Raw genomic sequence first — 20,258 nt, forward strand, 5'->3', positions numbered from 1 at the left:
CGTATCTGTCTTGTGTGCGGCCTTGAAGAGAATAATCACAAATAAATAAGCCAAGGCGGCGCAGTTTCGAAATAGAGCCATAAACGTGCGTCTTGCAAAGTAGCAACGAGGCCATGAGGCGCAGCGCAACGGACGCAACGAGGGGCTTGCCTGGACACACCTCCCGTGACGTCACACTAAACACGCAGACGAAAAATGTTTGTATGTTGAGCTGTTATACAAAGCACAGCCCGTGAAGCAGTGCAACTTTATAATTTATGCAACGTCGGGGATGGTTGCGCATTTTTGCAATCCATATCCTTGACAAGAAGTCAGAAAGCAACAGAGCACAGCTGCGCGCTTTCGTTGTTGTGATCACGTGATCGAGAATCAGGCGATAGTCGCGTCATGTGTGTTGACGTTTTGGTGCTGTTGCCGCTGTTGCTGTGCGCGGTGCTCCTACACCATCGTTGCCTTCGTTCGTTCACCACCAACTGTCTGTGCCTTGTGGAGTAAAGTGAACGACCGCTCTTGCACACAGGCACACGCGGAAGAAACGATCCAGCCCGAAGATGCTGATTCAACGTTCTTGGTTAATCCGTTCCAACGGGTATCGCCCTGCCAGGTAACGTTGCATTTCCCATATGATAGCCACTCCGTGTTCCCGGGTGTGGATACATTCCTGAGCAAGAATTAGCAGGCTTGCCATCTAAACTAAGTGTAGACCTATGTCACGGTAGCACTACCGCGACATAGGTCTACACTTAGTTTAGATGGCAAGCAGTGATCTCACGCACAAAGGGACGTATATGTTTATTTTATCCAAGGTAGCTGTACCACTGATAACTGATTGAGTAAGTGTTCTTTAAGTACAGGCTGTCGAAAGGTGTGGAGTATTGTTGTATGTATACGTCAACCAGTTATTGTAGGTTTCTCGCAGAAGAGAACAGGAAGAACTTGGCATCTTGCCGTCCTTGTACGTTATCTGTGCATCGGTGGCCACTCTACGCATTATATACGTATATAATCTTACTCCGTGCAAGACCTCGTCATACACAGGCATTGATTGACGCACTGCATTGATACCGTGTCACTGGGCCGAAGTGTATTATGGAAACAATATAAACAATACCTGTAATATGAGGGTGCCTGCTCGTTGCCTTTTCAATGCACACAGTGCTCTTTTCCCCTGTTAAGTATCGGCCCTTGCGATGAGACTCCTGAACATCATCATTAAAATAAAGTTGTTGTTTTTCTCCCATTAAATGGTAGACAACTGGAGAACATATTAAAGCATTAGCCAGGTAGCTTCTGGCAATAGTTGTTTCGTAAAACTACATTATGGATTAATCGAAGGTTTAATTAATTGAATTAATTTAACGAATTTAATTAATTAATCGAGTAGTTTCATGTTTCAGTATCTCTTGGTGGCATAGCCAGAGGGTGTTTCGGGGTAAGCGATACCTTTGGTAGTGCATTTGGGAGAGGGCAAATAAGGGTGAAATCCTCTCGTCCATTCAAAGTTTCCGTAAAACTTCTCCAGGAATAATTTTCTTGCTGCGCTACTGGTATATGTGACTCAGGTTGGACAAAATTCAGTTGAAAACAAGCCAATCATTATTTGTATGTGAAAGCTGATAATTTGGCCCCCTAAAGCACTCACCACTTTGGCATTTCTGCAGCAACCGGTCAAAGAGGAAATGGGTATTCCACATGCTACATCGTCAAAGCAGCACTCAAGAGCCCTACTGGTTGTCAAAACTGTACAACATCAAGGAACATCAGAACAGAAAAAACCTAGTTGCACCTGCTTTCATGCTTTGGGACAACTTGATGAACTATGCCGAGCTCCACATGCGAAAGGTTTCAGACCTGATCCACCCCAAGAAAGGAACGTTTGACCTCCAGGAGCGACAGCCCAGACTTGGAGTGCAGTTCCCCGAGAAACAGGAAGACGTGGAACAGGCAGCCATTCCCAAGGAGGAAAAGACGTTGGAACAGTTTGCCAAGGAACAAGAGAGTGAAGTCAAGAAGATATTGACCGAGCTAGAAATGACACAACCGGAACTTCCGAGGCAGGCCAGGAGTCAAAGTATGCCTGAAAGGAAAAGGGCCGTACAGATGACCCAGGTAGTGAAATTTTCTAGTTTGGATTGGAAACTAGCCTCTATACTTTCCTATACTTAAAGGTACCGTAAAGCAGTTTATGTCAACATAGGTGTAGCATGAGACCGAGAATATATGGGGCCGATCAGTACATGACTTGGAGAGAGGAGACACACGGGGCGAGACAACACACACGTCGATGTGTGTGTTGTCTCGTCCTGTGTGTTGCCTCGCTCCAGGTCAAGTAGTTTGAGAGCTTGTTTCTTGTAAACCCAGCGCAACAAGCTACACATACGACAGGGAACGCTAAATATTTTTAATTTGCCAGTGAAATTGTGGTAAAAGTAAAACAGCTCTAAGCAACCCCCGGGTGGGAAATAATCCCCAATTTGTCGCGCAACAGTGATCTATGTATCCCGACTGGCTTGCTCTTCATGATGACTACGTAGCCGACTTCTTTTGGTTTAGACACAGTGTTACGCGCATGCAATGTAGTTTTTCCGCCGTACATGACGAGCCAGGCACGGTTGGTGACGACTTCGACACAGTGTTGCCCATAATTTTCAATTTAAATTTAAAAAAAAACTGACTGCAGTTGGGAGGAAAATTGTGACGTAAGAGTACCAAGGGCTCAGGCTGTGGCATAGATAAATTTTCTGAGATTACAGCTCTACTGCTTTACAGTACCTTTAAATGACGCATTGAGACAGAGAAGCCCATTTTCCTGTTTTAGTAAACAAGCCATTCTCTAACCAATCATATTTTTGTAACATTTTCGACATAATAGTGATGCAGTGCTCCTTTTCTGCCTTGTGCTGATTGATTGAACCGTAAGTTGTTGTAGGTGCAATCACTCTTTCTCGACCTTGCAGAGCGAAATGGACCAAATGGCGCGGCTACTCCTAAAGAGCGTCATTGCTGCAACCAGCCCTTCTTCCCAGCTTTCTCGTCTCGAAGATATGAACCAGCACATCCTCAACTATCCGCGCAGCCAGTGCATTTTGGCCAAGGTGAGCACACTGTCAAGTGAATATAACTGCATTGCCATTCACAGTGTAACTGAAACTGTTGTTGCACAAACATTTGTCAGGAACGTGCTGTATCCCACATACTGCGACTTCGGGAATACTCGCAAGAACCTGCAGTCACGAGCATGGCGAGAGAAACGCTGTCGCTTCTAGGATACTCTGATCCTCCAAGAGGACGTGGCATTCGCATCCTTAGCATCGATGGCGGTGGCATAAGGTACGTTAAATAGACAAAATATTTGGCTGCAGATAATATTTGTCGCATTGTCACCTATTTTGATTTTGGTTGAACTGATACACTGAGCATGTGGCGATGCATTAATTGTTGCTCCACGTAGTTGTAGTGCACAGCACCAGTTGTATTAAGCTACTTGAGGCAAGTCTAGGCTGGATTCCCGGAAACCCGTGTGACACTCAACGCAGTTAAACCACAAAGGCTACTCATGTGCAGCGGTTCAATGGGGTGGCAACTTTTGCTGTCACCTAAGGAGGAGACTGACTAGGGACAGGTTTTCCCGTAACAGGAAACGAGTGGCCCAGTTTTCTTCCTGTGGTCACCTTTGTGTCTGTGCTTACTTCTAATTGCTTTCATGGGAACTGTGACACTTTCGACGTGAGTTCTCGAATTTACATCTCTGGGCGTGATTTGTGGGATCTTCGATGCTTGCGACTGGCCAGCTCGCCCAACAGTGCTTGCGGATGGTCTAATTGGGAGAAATTTTGAGAAGGTGATTTTGTCCTCAATTTATAATGAATTGATTGGTTTGGGAATGTTAGTTAGCATTTTGTTCTTGAACCTTTTTCTTTCTTCCATTTTTTTTTTTTTTTTTTTTCGATGTTCACCACGAAGCAGGCAATTCATTCGTCGGCATCACTTGTACTCCTTGTAGGGGAATCATGGCCATTGAAATCTTGCGTCAGCTTGAGATGGCTACTGGTAAAAGGATCTTCGAGCTGTTCGACTACGTGGCCGGTGTCAGCACGGGTGCAATCCTGACCCTGATGCTGGGTGGCATGCATGTGCCACTAGACCGCTGTGAAAGCCTTTATCGGAAGTTTGGCCTAGAAGTATTTACTCAAAGCTCCTGGTGGGGCACAGGACGACTCGTCTGGAACCATGCCTACTACGACACTACCACCTGGGTTGAGGCCATTAAGTGAGTAATTGAGATGGACACATGTTGCTACATATCTGTAATGGTATCTGGAGGTACCTGATAATGGTACCTAACATGCAGCACACGTTAAAATGTCCATGTGCCGTTATACAATTTATGCTCAATTTCGCACGATTCATGTTTAGGGTCTGGCTACTTCGGGTTAAACCCGATTCCTCCCATTTTATATTCGTAACATTTAATGTTACAAGATGCAACAATGCTTGTTGGAATACAGTTGCTGACCGATATTTCGGACTAAACAAAACTAGGACTTTCCAATTTTTCGGACAGAGCTCTTCGCACCATCAAAAGCCCAATCATAGAGCCAATGTATATCCGCTTCCAATATTTCGGACCATGTTTCAGATTGACTGCCCGTTTTTTCGTACTCATTCCGCTCCGAGCACGCCTATTTTTTCTGACTTTTCGTCTTCCAAGAGCTAAAGCAAACACAGTGCGTTTCGGGACTCGACTTTTTGGACCGCGCCGCGAAGGGAAGTGTGCCAACATGGCGCGTGCACGAAGGTGGGGCATGGTAGCGTGTGCGTTCCCCCCGCGTTCCAAAACTTCAGGATAGCTGATGGAATGACGTTAAGTGAAGATGATTAGAAGATTATCAGACATGGACAACAAAACCCCAATTCTCCCCAGAACTAACTGATGACGACATTATCGACCTGGTTCTCGATCTGCCGCCGGAAGGTTCAGACGACAGTGACAGCGACGAAGAGATTGACATTGTGCTCCCGTCAACTGCGGTAATCCTTACGGCCGTTACTACGCTTATGGAAGTGTATCACGAGAAGGCTACGCTAAATTTGCCGCGATACGTTATCCCGTGTCTGCGCAGCGAAGCAAATTCGTGTCGACAGTTATTTCAAGCTGGTGTGAGTGCTCAAATAAATTTTTTTCTTTTTTAAACATTGCAGATTTAAGCCTTTGTCTAAAATTTTGGACTGCTCGATAATTCTGACTGATTTTGTGGCTCCTTCAAGTACGAAAAATTGGTCGGCAACTGTAATCCACGAGGAATGCATGTTTAACCAATATGTGCACCTTTTAACTGCGGATTGCTTACTGGACAAAGAAGAAGAAACCGTGATCACATCCAAATGTATCAATAGCACTCGATTTCACCCCCACATTTCAAATTTAATAATAGCACCCAACATGCACCCCAATATAGGAAGTCCATTTAATCTGAAAAAGCCGGACCCAAGCCATATTGGGTCATGAAATAAAATATACACATAGTATGCAGTTAGGAACAGGGTTGTTTGGATTTAATCCACATGGATTTTATCCGGTGGATTTTTTTTATTTTATCGACAGAATTTTATCCGGATTTTTTAGAGATTTTCTCCAGATGTGACGTGAAGGACAATCTGAATTCAATGTCACACGGAAGACTCCCGGTTTATTTTCTTGTAGTGTTGCCTGTTTGCAAAAGCCCAGGAACGCGCAAAATTAGCTTTTAACTTTTTTAACTTTGTTACTTTTTGCTTAACTTTTTTTAATTTATAACTTTTCAGATTTAACTTTCTCCCGTTCTCTTTTACTTTTCTCCATTCAGGGAGAGACTTTCTTCCGCTTCCTGGAGGCACTGTAACCGAAGTGCGCCGAAACACGACAGTTAATCCAGGCGTGTAGGCAGGGCCGGTGCTAGGGGTGTGCGGCGGCTGAGACAAAGGCACATCGCGGGGCCTGTTTCACACGATTAAGTGCATACTTGATATTTTAAAGAAAAGTGATCCCTGGTTGAGGGCTTCGTGCGCGGGGACTAAGGCGGTCGCCTTGCTCACCCCCCCTCCCCCCTATCGCCGGCCCTGTGTGTAGGATCTACACCATTCAACCACGCATTCAACCATTTTTCGGAAAACAATAGAGACTGATAAAATGTTGCTGGGACAGGCAGTTCCGTAAACAGAAACTATGAGAGGTCACCCGAAATCAAGAACAGCAAAGCACATTTGTTTTTACTCTGTGTCACATTTCTAGCCTTGTATATATTCTTCAAAAATATCCGGGTTTTATCCAAAAAAAGCCCACTGGAGAGGATCTTTTTAAAAATATCCGGATTTTTTTTCAACCCTGGTTAGGAATGCCATTGGGCAGAAATTCATGCAGTTGGCTAAATCGCAGTATGCACTGTGCTGTTGCATGATCTCTAGACATGTGCCTCATTGTGCTGTGCTGTCATCAGATCCTCGTATGTACCACAAAAAACATTTAGAAAATGATGTGTTTCTACATGTTTCTGCGCTGTAGGAGTTTATGTTACGATTACAAATAAGTCTGACGACAACAGGGCGGTGTTTTCATTCATTGTGATTTCAAATTGCTCATCTTGGATTTCAGGAGTGTATTCCTCGATATATCTCTGCTTGAAACATCACGCCAAGCCACAAGCCCCAAGGTAAATAGCAAATTTGATTGCAACCTGCACAGTGGACATTTAGTCCTCTCTATTGCACCCATCTCAGTGTTGTCTTTTGATTAACCTATTTTTCTTTATCAGGGAATCTTTTTATAAGCTCTTTATAATAAGTTTTATAAGCTTTATAATCTTTTAATAAGTGGAATCGGGTCACACAGGTCATCAGCATACTGTGGATCTTCTCATGGGGCCTAGCATTTGCACACACATATTTAGAAGAACTGAACTGCTCATTGGAGCAACTGTTATAAATCTCGATATGTTAAAAAATCTTCCCACTTTCCCAGTTGCTGGCTATGTCCCATATTTTGTGCTGAATGTTGCAAAGCATTCGTGTGATGGGTCTGTACCTAAAGTTTAGCATTGTCCTATTCTGGCATTTTGTTTCAAGCGAAAGATTTGGGAGTACAAGTTGGCTTCAGAATAATGTACTACCTATTAGTCAGATTAATGTAGCCACAGGTAAATACAGTCATGTCTTGGTTATCCGAAAGTCTCGGTACCCACCCTGTATTGTCCGCATGACGAATTTCTGCAGGGCGTCATAGAGAGTGGGCTTACAGACATCAGTGCCCGATGCTTCTTTAGGCCACGCTTGAAGGCTAGAAATACCTTCACATGGTTTGGACACCGACATTTTCTTCTTAGTAGAAATCAGACACCTCTCGTGCTTCTCGGGAGGTGCTGTCAGTCTGCACCAATCTCCTGTGACTGACCTCTGATCAAAAAGGGATCAAGGAGTAGAACGGAGTGCTTATGCAGGAGGCAGCATTTCTCAGGGGCAATGCCAAGGACAGAGTATGTTGACACATTTTCGTACAAGCAAATCAGAATGACACTGGTTCTGAATCATTGTTTCCATTAGTTCACGTCCAGATACGCAACGTATTCCAATGTTAGCACGTTTGTTTCCGATCATGCAGACTGGATAATGAGTACGTATTTCAGTAAACTCAACTATGGGCAAGGGAGACAAGACTCTATTCATGTTCACATGTCCTACACATGCATATTATTAAGTACATACAAAATATTATTTTGCCGTGTGGCAGTCAATTGAAGCAAAGATGAGATAATACCTGGTAGCTCAGTGAGTAATAAACATAAGAAAGAACAATATGGGTTTAGCCAAAAGTAATACCTGAATGCACTAAAAACTTTGGTGCACATGTTACACATATTGGTGTGAAAATAATGCTGCTAAAATTGACCAAACTCGAACATCATTAGGTAGTTGTCTGGGAACAGCAAACTGACAAGTTATTCCTAACTTACATTAATTGTTCTTAAAGATGGCAGTAAAGATTGCACAAGTGTCTTTTATCCAACAGATGGGTGCCATATCTGTAGCTGCCAATCAGCCGACCTTGCGCCCCTTTGTGTTCAGGAGCTATAATCTCCCTCCATGGGTGGAATCTCACTACTATGGCAGTTGCAAGTACAAGTTGTGGCAAGCTGTTCGCGCTTCAGGGGCTGCACCTGGCTACTTTGAGGAATACGAGGTTGATGGCATCGTTCATCAGGTCTGTAGTCACGTGACCACATTTTACTGTGTCAGTTGTGCTTGATTGTGGCGAAAATAATCGCAGTGTGCGTTAGAGCTCTGCACAGGCTGCATTCTTAGGCCCAGCCTTCCTGTGATTTACCCAGCCGTGCCCGGCCCAAGCCCGTAGAATTTCCAGATTTACCAGCCCTGGCCCAGTCGAATAAATTTCTAGGCTATCCGGCCAAGCCCAGCCCAGTGTGGCAGGCTGTAATAGTTGACCGTGGCTAAGTGACAGCAGGCTAACGCAGGTTCAAGCACAATCTAGTGGCAATGTTAAGCTTGGAGCACTGAGCCCATGTACCCATAGTTATTCTAATACAGTAGAACCCTTCAGGTTTCCATTACTTCTCATTGAAAGAATGAGCAGCCCTGTCTAGCTTTTCTTTATTTCCCCTGCGGACACTGCCACTGTTGCTCAACAGATGTCCAACTTGGGCACCATTTTGTAACTTAACTTTGCTAGATGGTGTGGCATTGGCAACACGTCGTTGAGCTTGTGGGAAAAGGGATAGAACACAAAACGTCCCTGTCTTATGCAGCTCATTTTGTGTTTTCTCTTCTACCCGTACAATCTCAGGGACATGTTGTCAGTGTCAACAATGGATTAAAATGAACAGGAAAATGTGTGGCGCAATGGCAGTAGTGAGACTTAGTGCAGTTCTCGTTTTATTTTGTTTGGTGGCCATATTTCTGGTACCATTTGGGCAGCCGAAATCCGTTACTGGCTTCTACCTGGCTTGGGTGCAGCGAGTGAAACGTGGATATTTATTTCAGGATGGCGGATTGATGACAAACAACCCAACCGCAGTGGCCATTCACGAAGCCAAGTTGCTGTGGCCCAACGAGCCAATCCAGTGTGTCATGTCCATCGGAGGAGGGCGTTTCATTCCTCCGCCTGTGGAAGCCCAAACCTCAACGTCTCTCAAGGTGAAGATCCTCAGGGTTATCGACAGTGCAACAGACACTGAAGGCAAGTTGGATCTGCATCATTCATGCCAGTACATGTGCATCAGTGAGTGAGAGTGAGGAGGGAGTGACACTTGGCAACTGTGTGAGCTGTGCTCTTCTGAAACACACTCCTCTTAGTGACTGACAAAAAAGGGTTATCACCAGGGTTCCACGCTTTCTGCAGCGAAAATATCTCAACTCTCTTCTAAAACATTGGAAATAGCACATTTCTCCACGACAGAAATGAAACGTCACGGTGGTCGCATGCCAGCATAATTTATTTTATTTGTATTTTGCGAGTGCCCATGAACGATCGAAGGGCCTTCCAAATGGTGCACCTTACAAACGATACAACAGTAAAGAAATAGTAATAGTCAGTAAATTTAAAACTCACCATAAATACGCAAAGACAAAACAAAAAGATTGACACCGACAGAAGACAAACTATAAAGTTATAAAGTTAGCGAGGCATCAGCTGGGTTAGCATAGGACTAGAGTCACTAAATAAGCTACGCTTCAGAGTATCGACACTGAGCCGCCATGTTGTTTTGGATGACCTCCAGCGCCATCCATTTAGCGCGCTTCGAAGTGTTGTCTTCTTCCACTGCTGAACTTCACCTTCATCTATTTCTACTGCCAAAATAGAGGTGGGGCTGGAGGTCATCCGAAACAACATGGCGGCTCTTTTTGCCTCAGTGTCGGTACTCTGAAGCGTAGCTTGTTTAGTGACTCAACGTAGGACCTGCCACGGCAGAGTCGTCGAGGTTGGCGTACGACTAATAATACTACTGAGGCCCCCTCTGAGAAGTCTACTTTGCTGACACTCGAGATGAACGTTTCGAGTGATATCCTAAGGATTGCGTGTTTCATTCGAGTGAACACTAAAATCCTGCAAAAATTTGCCTCACAATGTCGCAACACGGACTCCCCGACACCCTGCCCGGCCTCTCTGTATGAGGTGGGGTGGTGGGTGTTGTGCGCTAGACCTCTCTGGCGGATTAAAACCCTCTGCCTATGACTCACAGTAAGGGTTTTGCGCATATTCTCAGGGAGTGCTGTTGTTCCCTTGCGATTTTACGATTGGCTGCTACGATCCGCCAGAAACTGAAGCGAAGGAATGGTCTAAAAGTCGCGGTCAAGTGTGCGGCACTGCAAGGAGTAATGAAATTCACTTGTTTCGGCACCCTAAAAATTAGGTTTGTGCGTTTCTGTTTCGAAATGACGAATTGATGTTTTTTAGTGACCAAACTCAAAATTTGCATTTTCCACGATATCCTGTATGAAATGGAATCTCAGGATCCCTGGTTACCACTCCTGCTCTGAGTCATAACATCTCTTGACAAACACAGATAGTGAAGACTTTATGCACCGAATGTTTGATTTACAGTAAGCTTGTGCTAATTCAAACTTGGATAGTTTGCACTTCCAGATTATTTCAAATTTTTGATGGACCTGCTATGTTTTCAATGTTCTCAGAATCTGTTCTCTACTGTCAGTATGGCTTGTTGGCACCATGTATAATTACAAGTTGACTCTTTTTAACAGCTGTGCACACTACCATTCAAGACCTGTTGCCCTCAGGAACGTACTTCCGTTTCAACCCATATTTGTCGGAAAGGATCACCTTGGATGAGACACGTGCTGAAAAACTGGATCAGCTCAAGCAAGATGCGCAAATGTATCTGCGACGCAACTCTGAAAAGTTCAGCGCAGCTGTTACGAGCCTCTTGCAAAAAAGAAACATCGTACGACGTATGGAAGACTGGCTGAGACTTCAGTGGGCCATAAAATGGTGATCAATTGCCAACATAGATGCCAAATAATATATACTGTTACTTAATGACATCCTCCCACGAATGTGTTCTTCAGGTACAGATTCATTTCGGCATTCGGAGTGGAGCTTATTAAATTCGTGTACAGAGTGTGAATAGAGAGATGACACAGGCCAAGCCTTATCTTTTAGACTTTGTTTTGCAATTTGCATTGCCACAAATAACTAGTCACCCAGCCATGCTTGTTTCGCACATGTACATACAGGGTGTCCCAGCTAACTGTGAACATATTTTTTTTAAATATATATAACACTTTTGCCAAGATGAAATCAATTGCAATATAGCATATGCTGAAGGGCACTCCCTAGGAGGACATTAGTAAAGTCCAAAGGCAATGTCTTAATTAACTTTCATTAATTAACATTTTAATTATAAAAGCTACAAAGTTGTCCCAATGAGAACACATCTGTTCCTTTCGGCCACCTGATATCGTAGCCGGTTTCAGAATAAAAATCCGTTCGATAGATCGCCCGCGAAAAATTCGTGAAGGAACGCCATTTTTTCTTTATTTTCTTCATTGCGCTTCTTAGAAGACGCGTGTTTCCTTCACCGCCAATGTGAGAGTGAGAAAGAGCACACTATAGCCTCTCGCCTCCTGGAAAAAGATTAAAAGGAAACAGAAAATGCAACCCAAGATAAGGCCAGTTCCGATAGAGTCACCCGATACATTTGTTTTTGTTTTGTTTCCGCAAGTTAAAGCTCATCTTCGAAGCATGAGGCGGCACTGTACTCCTTTCCCCTCTCACGTTGGGGATGAAGGAAATACGCGTCTGCGAAGATGCGCAATGAACAAAATAAAGAAAACAATGGCGTTCCTTCACTAATTTTTTGCGGGCGATCTATCGAACGGATTTTTGTTCTGTAAACGGCTACGATATCAGGTGACCGAAAGGAACAGATGTTCTCATTGGGACAACTTTGTAGATTTTATAATTAAAAAGTTAATTAATGAAAGTTAATTAAGACATTGCCTTTGAACTTTGCTAATGCCCTCCTAGGCAGTGCCCTTCAGCATATGCTATATTGCAATTGATTTCACCTTGGAAAAAGTTATAGATATTTAAAAAAAATATGTTCACAGTTAGCCGGGACACCCTGTATGTTAAAGTGCTAGTGTAAATAAAGTTGTTTGACAAATAAAGTGACCCTCAGGTTTCTTGTCCAAGGTGTAATAAAGTGAACCTAATTTTTGTACCTGTGTCCTTATTTTAATTCACTGATCTTTGCAGCAGCATAGTCTTTCCATGCACAGCACAATGAGCATTTAAGTAATGGCAAATTATTACATCCGTTTTTAACATTTTAAGTTGCAGTCCATGCTAACATTATTGGTTGTTTTGAGGGAGTATCTACATGTTTTCCCCTACAGTATTTATCTTTTCTTACTCTGTCCTTATTCAGTTCACCCATGGGGTAAGCTTTGCATGGATGCAGGTTTGAAGGGAAATCCATTTGTGGTAACTCCACGTAACACATTTGTTTTCAAGCTTAGTTTGAATCACCTAGCTTCTCCACAGACATGTTATTGGCATTGCACATAATGTAGTATTAGACTATTTACTGATATTCTGTTTATCATACAGTGTATAAGAGGTTTCTTGCATAGTTCATAGTACCAGCATACAGGCAGTAGTTTATCCGTAATTACAAGTACGGGTGGGGGGTGCTGTTGGAGTTTAATTAAAGTTGTAAGAAGTTTATGTACCATTTCTGACATGTGTCCGGAGGTGAAACTACAAGCCCCATAGGCCGCATCTGGTTGACAAAATGATTTATATTGAACTGGTTGCCTATACTAACAAACGTTAGGAGAAGTGAGCTATTAGATCAAGTGGATCCCACGTGCGTGGAAAGGCAGTAGAAACCCTTTGTCATGTCCTTCTAGAACCTTATTATTTTTTTGGCATCTGTGAATCCATCTGGAAGTCTGCTCTGCATCAAAAGGGACTTTTAGGTGCATCTACTATGCACAAAAAGTTGAGGAGATGGAATATATGGTATTTTGCAATGAAAGGAATAGCACAGACGCATGCCACGCTGGCTGTGGCCGTGTCCTCGTTTTTCCACCACGTGCAAATGACACAGCATGCGGTATAACTAGGGGTCTAAACAGCTGCACAACCATACATTGGCGTAGCGTGAGGGGGCCGTGGGGGCGGTCGCCCCGCGCGCAAGATTTTTTGGGCGCAAATTATCCACAGAGAGAGAGAGAGAAAAAAGGAAATAAGAACACTGAAACTGTTTACCACTTTAAAATATCGCAGTTTTTTAACGTTGGGCGTTCTTGGAACGATCGTCTGGACGCCTCAAATAAGGTGGCGACTGAAATAAGGTTCGGTGTAGTACGCCGGTATAAAATTACATGTACTTCGACAGGAGACTGTGTGCGTTGGCGGCAGCGGCGCGTATTCTCAAAACTGAAGCAACCGAAGCGGGGGGAGGGGGGGGGGAGGCGATTCTGATGCTCTCCTGTTATGTGTCTTGTTTGGGGGCGCGGTACTTGATTCGCCCCGGGGCGCATTCTAGCAGGGAACTAGCAGACGAAGAATATAATAATTAGCAGACGACAGTCTTCGCCGCGAAGAGAAAAGCCGCAATATCCAATCCAATCCAATTTGGCCTCGCACAATCATGGCAGCCAGAAAGATGGCTGCGTCCACAGTAGTGCAGCGGAACCTCCCCTACCTTCGACAACAGTTTTCAGCAGCATTACAGACATGCAGCGTCGTCGTACGAGTCCTCAGTCTTGCTCTTTTCCTCTGCTACTTTCTGTCCTACAGCCCAGTGGCGTCAAGAGCAGTCTGCGTTACTCCTGGCTACATCATCCCTCCCGCTTTTAGGATTTGGACATTATTTACGCACGCGTTTTTTGAAAACCGAATATGGATGGTGATCGCTGACATCATCACGGTGGGACTATGCGGAAAATTGATCGAACCTCTCTGGGGAGCCATCGAGATGCTTACGTTCTTTGCCATCGTGAACACGAGCGTCGCTTTCCTGTCAGTCATCTACTACATAATCCTTTTCTCCATGACGTGGGATCCACTCTACTTGTTTTCGGTGGAGATCCATGGTCTGGCTGGTTATTGTGCTGGAGTCATGGTTGCTGTCAAGCAGCTTATGCCTGATCATGTCCTGTTGTCGCTACCCATAGGGAAGTTGAGGAACAGGAATGTGCCCTTAACTGTGCTGCTGTTCACCATCGTTCTGTGGGCTTGCCGCATTCTTCGCGGTACATATCCCGTCATGTTCACGTTCGGCGTGCTCTCATCTTGGATTTACCTCCGTTTCTATCAGTACCACAACAATGGCACTAGAGGGGACATGGCAGACCACTTTACATTTGCCAGGTACTCTTTACATTACATGTTGCCAGTGAGTAAATTCTAACGAAATTTGCTCTTTTACTGCTGCAGCTTCTTTCCCAATGTGCTTCAGCCTCCCATTGCTCTAGTGGGCAACATCACCTACAACTTCTTGGTGAAGGTCCGACTGTGCCGCAAGCCTCCGAGGAAGTACAACATGGCCAGTAGTAGTACCTCTTCAACAGTTGCTATCAACCTTCCTGGAATTGATCCTCAGGATGCAGAAAGACGAAGGTTTGTTTTTAGACAGCAACATCTTGTACTGTCACACAAGAAACAAGGGGAGAAAACAGGGTGGTACTTTTTAGCTATGCCATACCTCCAGGACTGCTCTGCACCCATGCTGGGGACTATCTTACACCAACCAACCACTTGTTGCCATTTATTTTGTTTAGTTTATTAGTGTGTTTGTGTATACAGGGTTGGATCCAGAACCACGGTTTGAGGGGGGTTCTTTGTCGGAGCACGTAGTGGGGGAGGTGGAGAGGAAAATCCAGTGGATTATCTTTTTTTTTTTTTTAGGGGTCGTCCCCCACCCCCGATCTGCCACTGCGTGCATGATTATTGACTAGGGCTGGAAAGAGCATGGTATCTGCAAACTATATATGCTGCTGGTTGCACACAAAGATATAAACACACAAAGTTTCTTCTATAGCTTTTGTTGATTAAGGTTTTCCAAGCAAAGTTAAACCACGCAGGTGGTAGCAATTCTGATGCAACCTTTATTTCACTGTTCTTTGCATTCCACACCTTTTTCTTACTTGACAGACATATTACGCAACTAAAAGGGATTTAATATTTTGTCATCACTCGTGTTTAAACCTCGTTAATAAACATCTTTAAACTATGGTTACACTTTTTGAGGCTCGCAAAACTGCCCGATTAACGAAAGTCACGAACACAGTTTCGTGTGTTTATATCTTGGTGTGTGACCCTCGCAGATACCATGCTCTTTTCAGCTACAGTTGACAATCACGTATGAGCGCACTGCTAAACTAGGCCGAATAATTCAATCGAATAATGACAGTTGAAGAATGAGCGTTTTGTGGCCTGTGTTGTGTTCATCCTTCTACATTTAGTTACCTCCAGAGGAGGATCTAGAATTTTTCTGAGGGGGCTCCTGCCTTGGACAGCATCCTACTACACTGCCTAAGGTCAATTGGAACTCTATGTAACGACAGAATTTGGGAGTGGGAGGTTAGGACATCCGGAACCCCCTTTTGATCCGCCTCTGATTATCTCATCTACTACTACATCAGGTCGAATAAGTTGCAACAAATGGTTCGTTACAGCACCTGCATAGCACTGTCTAAGATAAGTCACTGGATGGACGTAAGGTGATCCTGGAGAAATGCCGCAGATAAATAGCATAATCTTCCTCGCTACCCAGGTTTCTCTTTCCTTTGTTCTTTTCTTTTCCAGGTTTCTCTGTCTTTTCTGTTCTTTTCTTTTATCATGTCAGCACCCAACTCCCCTCGGCCAATACTGCTTCCTTCGCTGTCCACCAGTCATCCACTTTTGGTATTACAAAAGGGAGATTAGTCATAGAAGTGACAATGACTGTATATACTACAACCTAGGTTACTTCCTAGAATGTGACATGCAAAGAATAGGAGGAGTAGATGTACATACCTGCCACCACAAAAAAAAAATATATATATATATATTCTCGCACGTGCTTGCTAACAGGGCTTATTCATTACATTACATGCAGGGCAATACCTTGCTTTGTACTCACACATGTATGCAGGGCATGTGTATTCACACTCGGAACGTTTTCTCCTACACATTTTTCTCGAACACTCATACATACACAGAATGAGGCAGGTGTATATGGTGGAAATTAACCGAGCCGATTAATTCGTCAGCCTAGTTAATCCCCATTGTTGCTAGTAAGGTTGCACTGACCATTGCTTATATTGTGTGGAATTTGTGTGTTCTCACCACAGAATGGCTAACTGGAGTATGGCACGGAGTAAGTGAGGTTCTACTATATAGGGGCCTTTGTTGAACAGGTTCGATAAAACATATCTGTACGTGTCAAACACACATAGAGATATGATCAGGGTCTTCTCCTCAGAAGAATGGTTCGACTGTACAAAAGCTTTGTAAATGTGCTGTGAAGCATTTCCCCCCGCAATAATGGAGTTCTGAGGAACCTCATTTTGACATTAGCAGTGTAGTGGAAGAGGAGCGTCAATCTTTTACGATGACATTTCAAATAATAATAATAATAATGATAAATTTTTTTTTTTTCATTTCATTTTTTTTATTTCACTTTTATTTCATTCTACCCAAGATACATCTCAACTGGGAATAATAGAGATGGAGGTGCCAGAGGGGGAAACACCTGAAACAATGCATAGGGATAAGAGAGAGTGGAGTGAACACTGTTTCTGTCTCATGCTCAGGTGTTCTTCACTTTTCAATGTTTTCTCCCTTGTGGTTTTTTTAATGTTTAAATGAAAAGTCAAATATGTGCATGTAGGAAGCCTCAAGACCATCACCACTGCTTTGCAATAAAGGTGTCGATAGACTGTATGTGCCAAAGCAAAGGGACAGCAAATCTCTCTAAGCAGGCTTCAGTGCAGTTCGAGAGTATCAACGCATTTATCTGTAGCACTACTTTATTGTAAACTAGGTAATGTGTCATATTTACTGATGCTCCATAACATTGTCGATTTTCTTCACGTTGAGTTTGAAAGCCACAACAACATTGCTATGTTAACAAATGGATTACATTACATTTTTAAAGTTTAACATTTATACGTTAATGTTCAGGTGCGTTGGAGGTTAGCGACTTTGCATGTTGCATCAAAAAGCATGGCAGGTGTCCTGAGGAATGGAATACTAATGATTGATGCACATTTTCTACTGCTGCTGTAGGCAAATAGCTCTCAGAGCTCTGAGTGAGCGTCTCACAAAGGTGGAACAGCAGGCGACATGGCCACTGTTAGCCGACGAAGAGCTGCCATCGTCGTTACAAACAGCTCCAAATCCTCCGCTACCTGTGACACCACAGAAAGGAGCACCTCAGGTGGCCATTCCAATCCAGTCCCTCATGAGTCCAGTCCTTGCTGCATCCGGTGATGCGCCATCCTCAGATAAACGGGCCATCCTTGAGACGTAGTAAACCGCATCGTGGAAAAAAAAAAACTGCTTCAGCAACTCCATAGACAGTGCGCTTGTGCAGGAAACATTTTCTGTGCCCAAAGTCAGTGTGACGATGGCTGGTTTCTGTGGAAGGACAACTCTGGACCAACACCTCAGTGATAGTGTGGCAAGTGGAGTGATTATATTTCTTTCGTTCGTTTTTCTTTTTTTTACGCATGACACGAGGTGGTACACGTCATTTTATTGATTGGGAAAGGGGTAGCGCTATTTATACTTTATCCACGAAAGAGTAAAATAAAATAATTAACACGATGTTATCCACAGAGAATGTGACTCAACACAAGCTCGGATAGCCTGTTTGGTCTTGTGTATGTACAAATCCCGTCTAGTCCGAGATTGTATTGAGTCATTCCTCCTACATGTGTGCCTCGGGGTTTCCACATTTGAACAGAGGTGAGCTCAGCCAGCTTCTTTCATTTATATGTGTGCATTTACGCCGATCCTTTGCTTGAGGTCTCCCACGCATAGCACTAGTTGCCATGTGTGGAGGCAGCATGTCTCAAGAGGCAGAAGTTGGAATGGGCATTGCCAAATGGACACAGTGCCATTTTGGTAGTGCAGCCATGTGCTCTTGTGCATTTGTGAGCTCCAGCAAATTATTTGGAGAGGAATAATTCTGTTGTACAGTGTTACTGCACTGTTTTGTTTGATCCAATAAAGTTGGAACCTCTGGTTGACAAAACACTTTCACGTATGGTGTAAAGGGGGCAGTCTTGTCCGGAAACCAGCAGTGCCTGTATGCCAAAGGGAGTCAGGCCATTAATGGGACCTGCCTATACCTGAAGCTCCACCCACTTCTAGAGTTCTCTGGCCAATCACGAGCCAAAATACAGCTCGCTATTAATCCCAGGCTATCCAAGCTGTATATTACCTGTATTCACTGGGTACCGACACTTTCGGGAAACTGGAATGGATTAGATCGAATAGGATATTCCCTGACGACCTACCAACCTAATGGATTTTGCGTCCACTTTTATCGGCGCCATCTGGATGGAGCGGGGCATGTTGGGAAGATGCAGAACAGCAGAAGAGATTGGCTGGTAGAACCGATTGTTGGAAAGGACTGCCGGTATTTTGTGTATTTTAACATTAAAACATAAGATCGAATCAAGAACGGGCAAAGGTGTGTATATGAATAAAAGTCTGTCATAAAATGCAAATTTTTGGCCATCCGTTGCGTTTTTCTTGCTAAGTATATGCTTGCAATCGCTGCCGTTACTAGGCCTAACAAGGACGACGAAACTTATTATTTTCAGGTAGACACTGACTCTGGAGCGTAATTTAAAGGTGATTTGCAAGATAATTGCAACAGAATGTACACTTACGAAATGAAATTGAAGTAATTTGTGAAAAAAAATTTGTCATGAAATCCTCACTTCGCCGTTCCAAGCTATACCGCCATTTTCGGGAAAATTTTGGTGTCATGGCGGCCTGCATAAGAAGCAGCAGCCAATGAAAAACGCTCAATTTGATTGACAGGTCGAGCCTCTTTTGTAGGCTCCTCCTGATGGCAAGACTCCCTTTGGCATACAAGGCACTGGAAACCAGTCTATGAAAACAATACCGCTATGATGAAAAGTAATTGTTCTGAGGCTGGGACATACAAAGGGACAAACACAACACAAGCCTCAACGTGCCTGGGGACGTGAACGACAAATTTTCAACGACTGCCATATTTCAACTATTCAGATACCACTATGTTTTTGCATCGGCCTACAATCAACTTCATTTTTTTGTCCGAAAAGTGCTTAGCTATCAAATAAACAAATTTTTAAGATCAGCGCTGCTTCTGCAACTGCAGAGGCTGTGGCGGAGTGACATCACTCCCTACGCGGAGGATTGAGAAGGTGGCACTCAGAGAAGACGCCTGCACGGCCGTGGAGTTCCTTTTCTCAAGGTCGCGCCCTCATTGGTTCTTATTGAGTGACGTTTTCTCATTTTCCCAAAGGGGGGATTCCGGCATACTCAACATCCAGAGTCTGCTCTTGTCATGTATCCTGTCGAATAACAGTCGCTCTATGGCACTATTTCGCGTGCGATACCATGGTCAATGGTCCACAAGGAATAAAATGACACTATAGTTTTGAAATCGACTGGAACGGATGTGGCCTCTCTTGAAAGGGGCGCTGAAGTTTGCAGATATATCTCCTCACAGGGTGAAGAATGCCGCTACCTTGACAGCAGCACAAAAGGAACAGGATTCATCCATTACGTCATTCGGGATACAGTACATGAGCGAAAGAAACGTCAGTCTTTGCTTTGTGTCTCCCTCTCCTTCTGAACAAGTGCGACAATGTGGAGAGGCCTTGGGTTGGTCTGCTCGAATGTCTTCCTGCAATGATTGGACAATTGTTTGAGGAGACCAATGATACTCTACTCTGCATTTTTGGCCTTCTTGAGAAGGAGAGGGAAATGTAAATTGAGGGTTGTTTTGTTCATAAATCACGAAAGACATAACAGATGAATCGTTTTGCGTCAGTGTCAGGGAAATGGCAATTTTTATTCCACGAAGGGAAATTTTCGCGCTTTAATTTCCCTTTCATACAGGGTGTTTCACCTAACGTGTTAAAAAATCATATTGAAAAATCTACTTTTCTGAACATTATGGGGTCAACTGTATTTATCTCTGGGTAGACTCGGCATGACTTCAGAGTGCTTTTATCAAATTTAATTTGCAAGA

The 20,258-nt window shown here is 43.8% G+C and overlaps 2 protein-coding genes across 2 annotated transcripts; both read left to right on the forward strand.

Moving 5' to 3' along the window:
- The first annotated feature begins 368 nt into the window (after positions 1–368).
- On the forward strand, positions 369–11,148 carry LOC135396398 (calcium-independent phospholipase A2-gamma-like). Its single transcript, XM_064627347.1, has 9 exons — positions 369–604; positions 1,662–2,109; positions 2,958–3,095; positions 3,176–3,330; positions 4,004–4,270; positions 6,632–6,689; positions 8,042–8,233; positions 9,031–9,226; positions 10,750–11,148. Exons 1-9 carry the CDS (start codon positions 552–554, stop codon positions 10,998–11,000), a joined length of 1,758 nt encoding a protein of 585 aa, XP_064483417.1. The 5' UTR covers positions 369–551; the 3' UTR covers positions 11,001–11,148.
- A 2,514-nt stretch (positions 11,149–13,662) lies between these two features.
- LOC135396399 (transmembrane protein 115-like) lies at positions 13,663–18,262 on the forward strand. Its single transcript, XM_064627348.1, has 3 exons — positions 13,663–14,389; positions 14,456–14,638; positions 17,291–18,262. Exons 1-3 carry the CDS (start codon positions 13,668–13,670, stop codon positions 17,532–17,534), a joined length of 1,149 nt encoding a protein of 382 aa, XP_064483418.1. The 5' UTR covers positions 13,663–13,667; the 3' UTR covers positions 17,535–18,262.
- The last annotated feature ends 1,996 nt before the right edge of the window (positions 18,263–20,258 follow it).

This window comes from Ornithodoros turicata, chromosome 6, assembly GCF_037126465.1.
Source record: "Ornithodoros turicata isolate Travis chromosome 6, ASM3712646v1, whole genome shotgun sequence".
Lineage (NCBI taxonomy): Eukaryota > Metazoa > Arthropoda > Arachnida > Ixodida > Argasidae > Ornithodoros > Ornithodoros turicata.

Coding starts and splice junctions, on each gene's coding strand:
- LOC135396399 (XM_064627348.1), top strand. CDS start 13,668: ATGGCAGCCAGAAAGATGGCTGCGTCCACAGTAGTGCAGCGGAACCTC. Junction 14,390..14,455: donor GACCACTTTACATTTGCCAG/GTACTCTTTACA, acceptor TTACTGCTGCAG/CTTCTTTCCCAATGTGCTTC. Junction 14,639..17,290: donor CAGGATGCAGAAAGACGAAG/GTTTGTTTTTAG, acceptor CTGCTGCTGTAG/GCAAATAGCTCTCAGAGCTC.
- LOC135396398 (XM_064627347.1), top strand. CDS start 552: ATGCTGATTCAACGTTCTTGGTTAATCCGTTCCAACGGGTATCGCCCT. Junction 6,690..8,041: donor GCCAAGCCACAAGCCCCAAG/GTAAATAGCAAA, acceptor TTTATCCAACAG/ATGGGTGCCATATCTGTAGC. Junction 8,234..9,030: donor TTGATGGCATCGTTCATCAG/GTCTGTAGTCAC, acceptor TATTTATTTCAG/GATGGCGGATTGATGACAAA.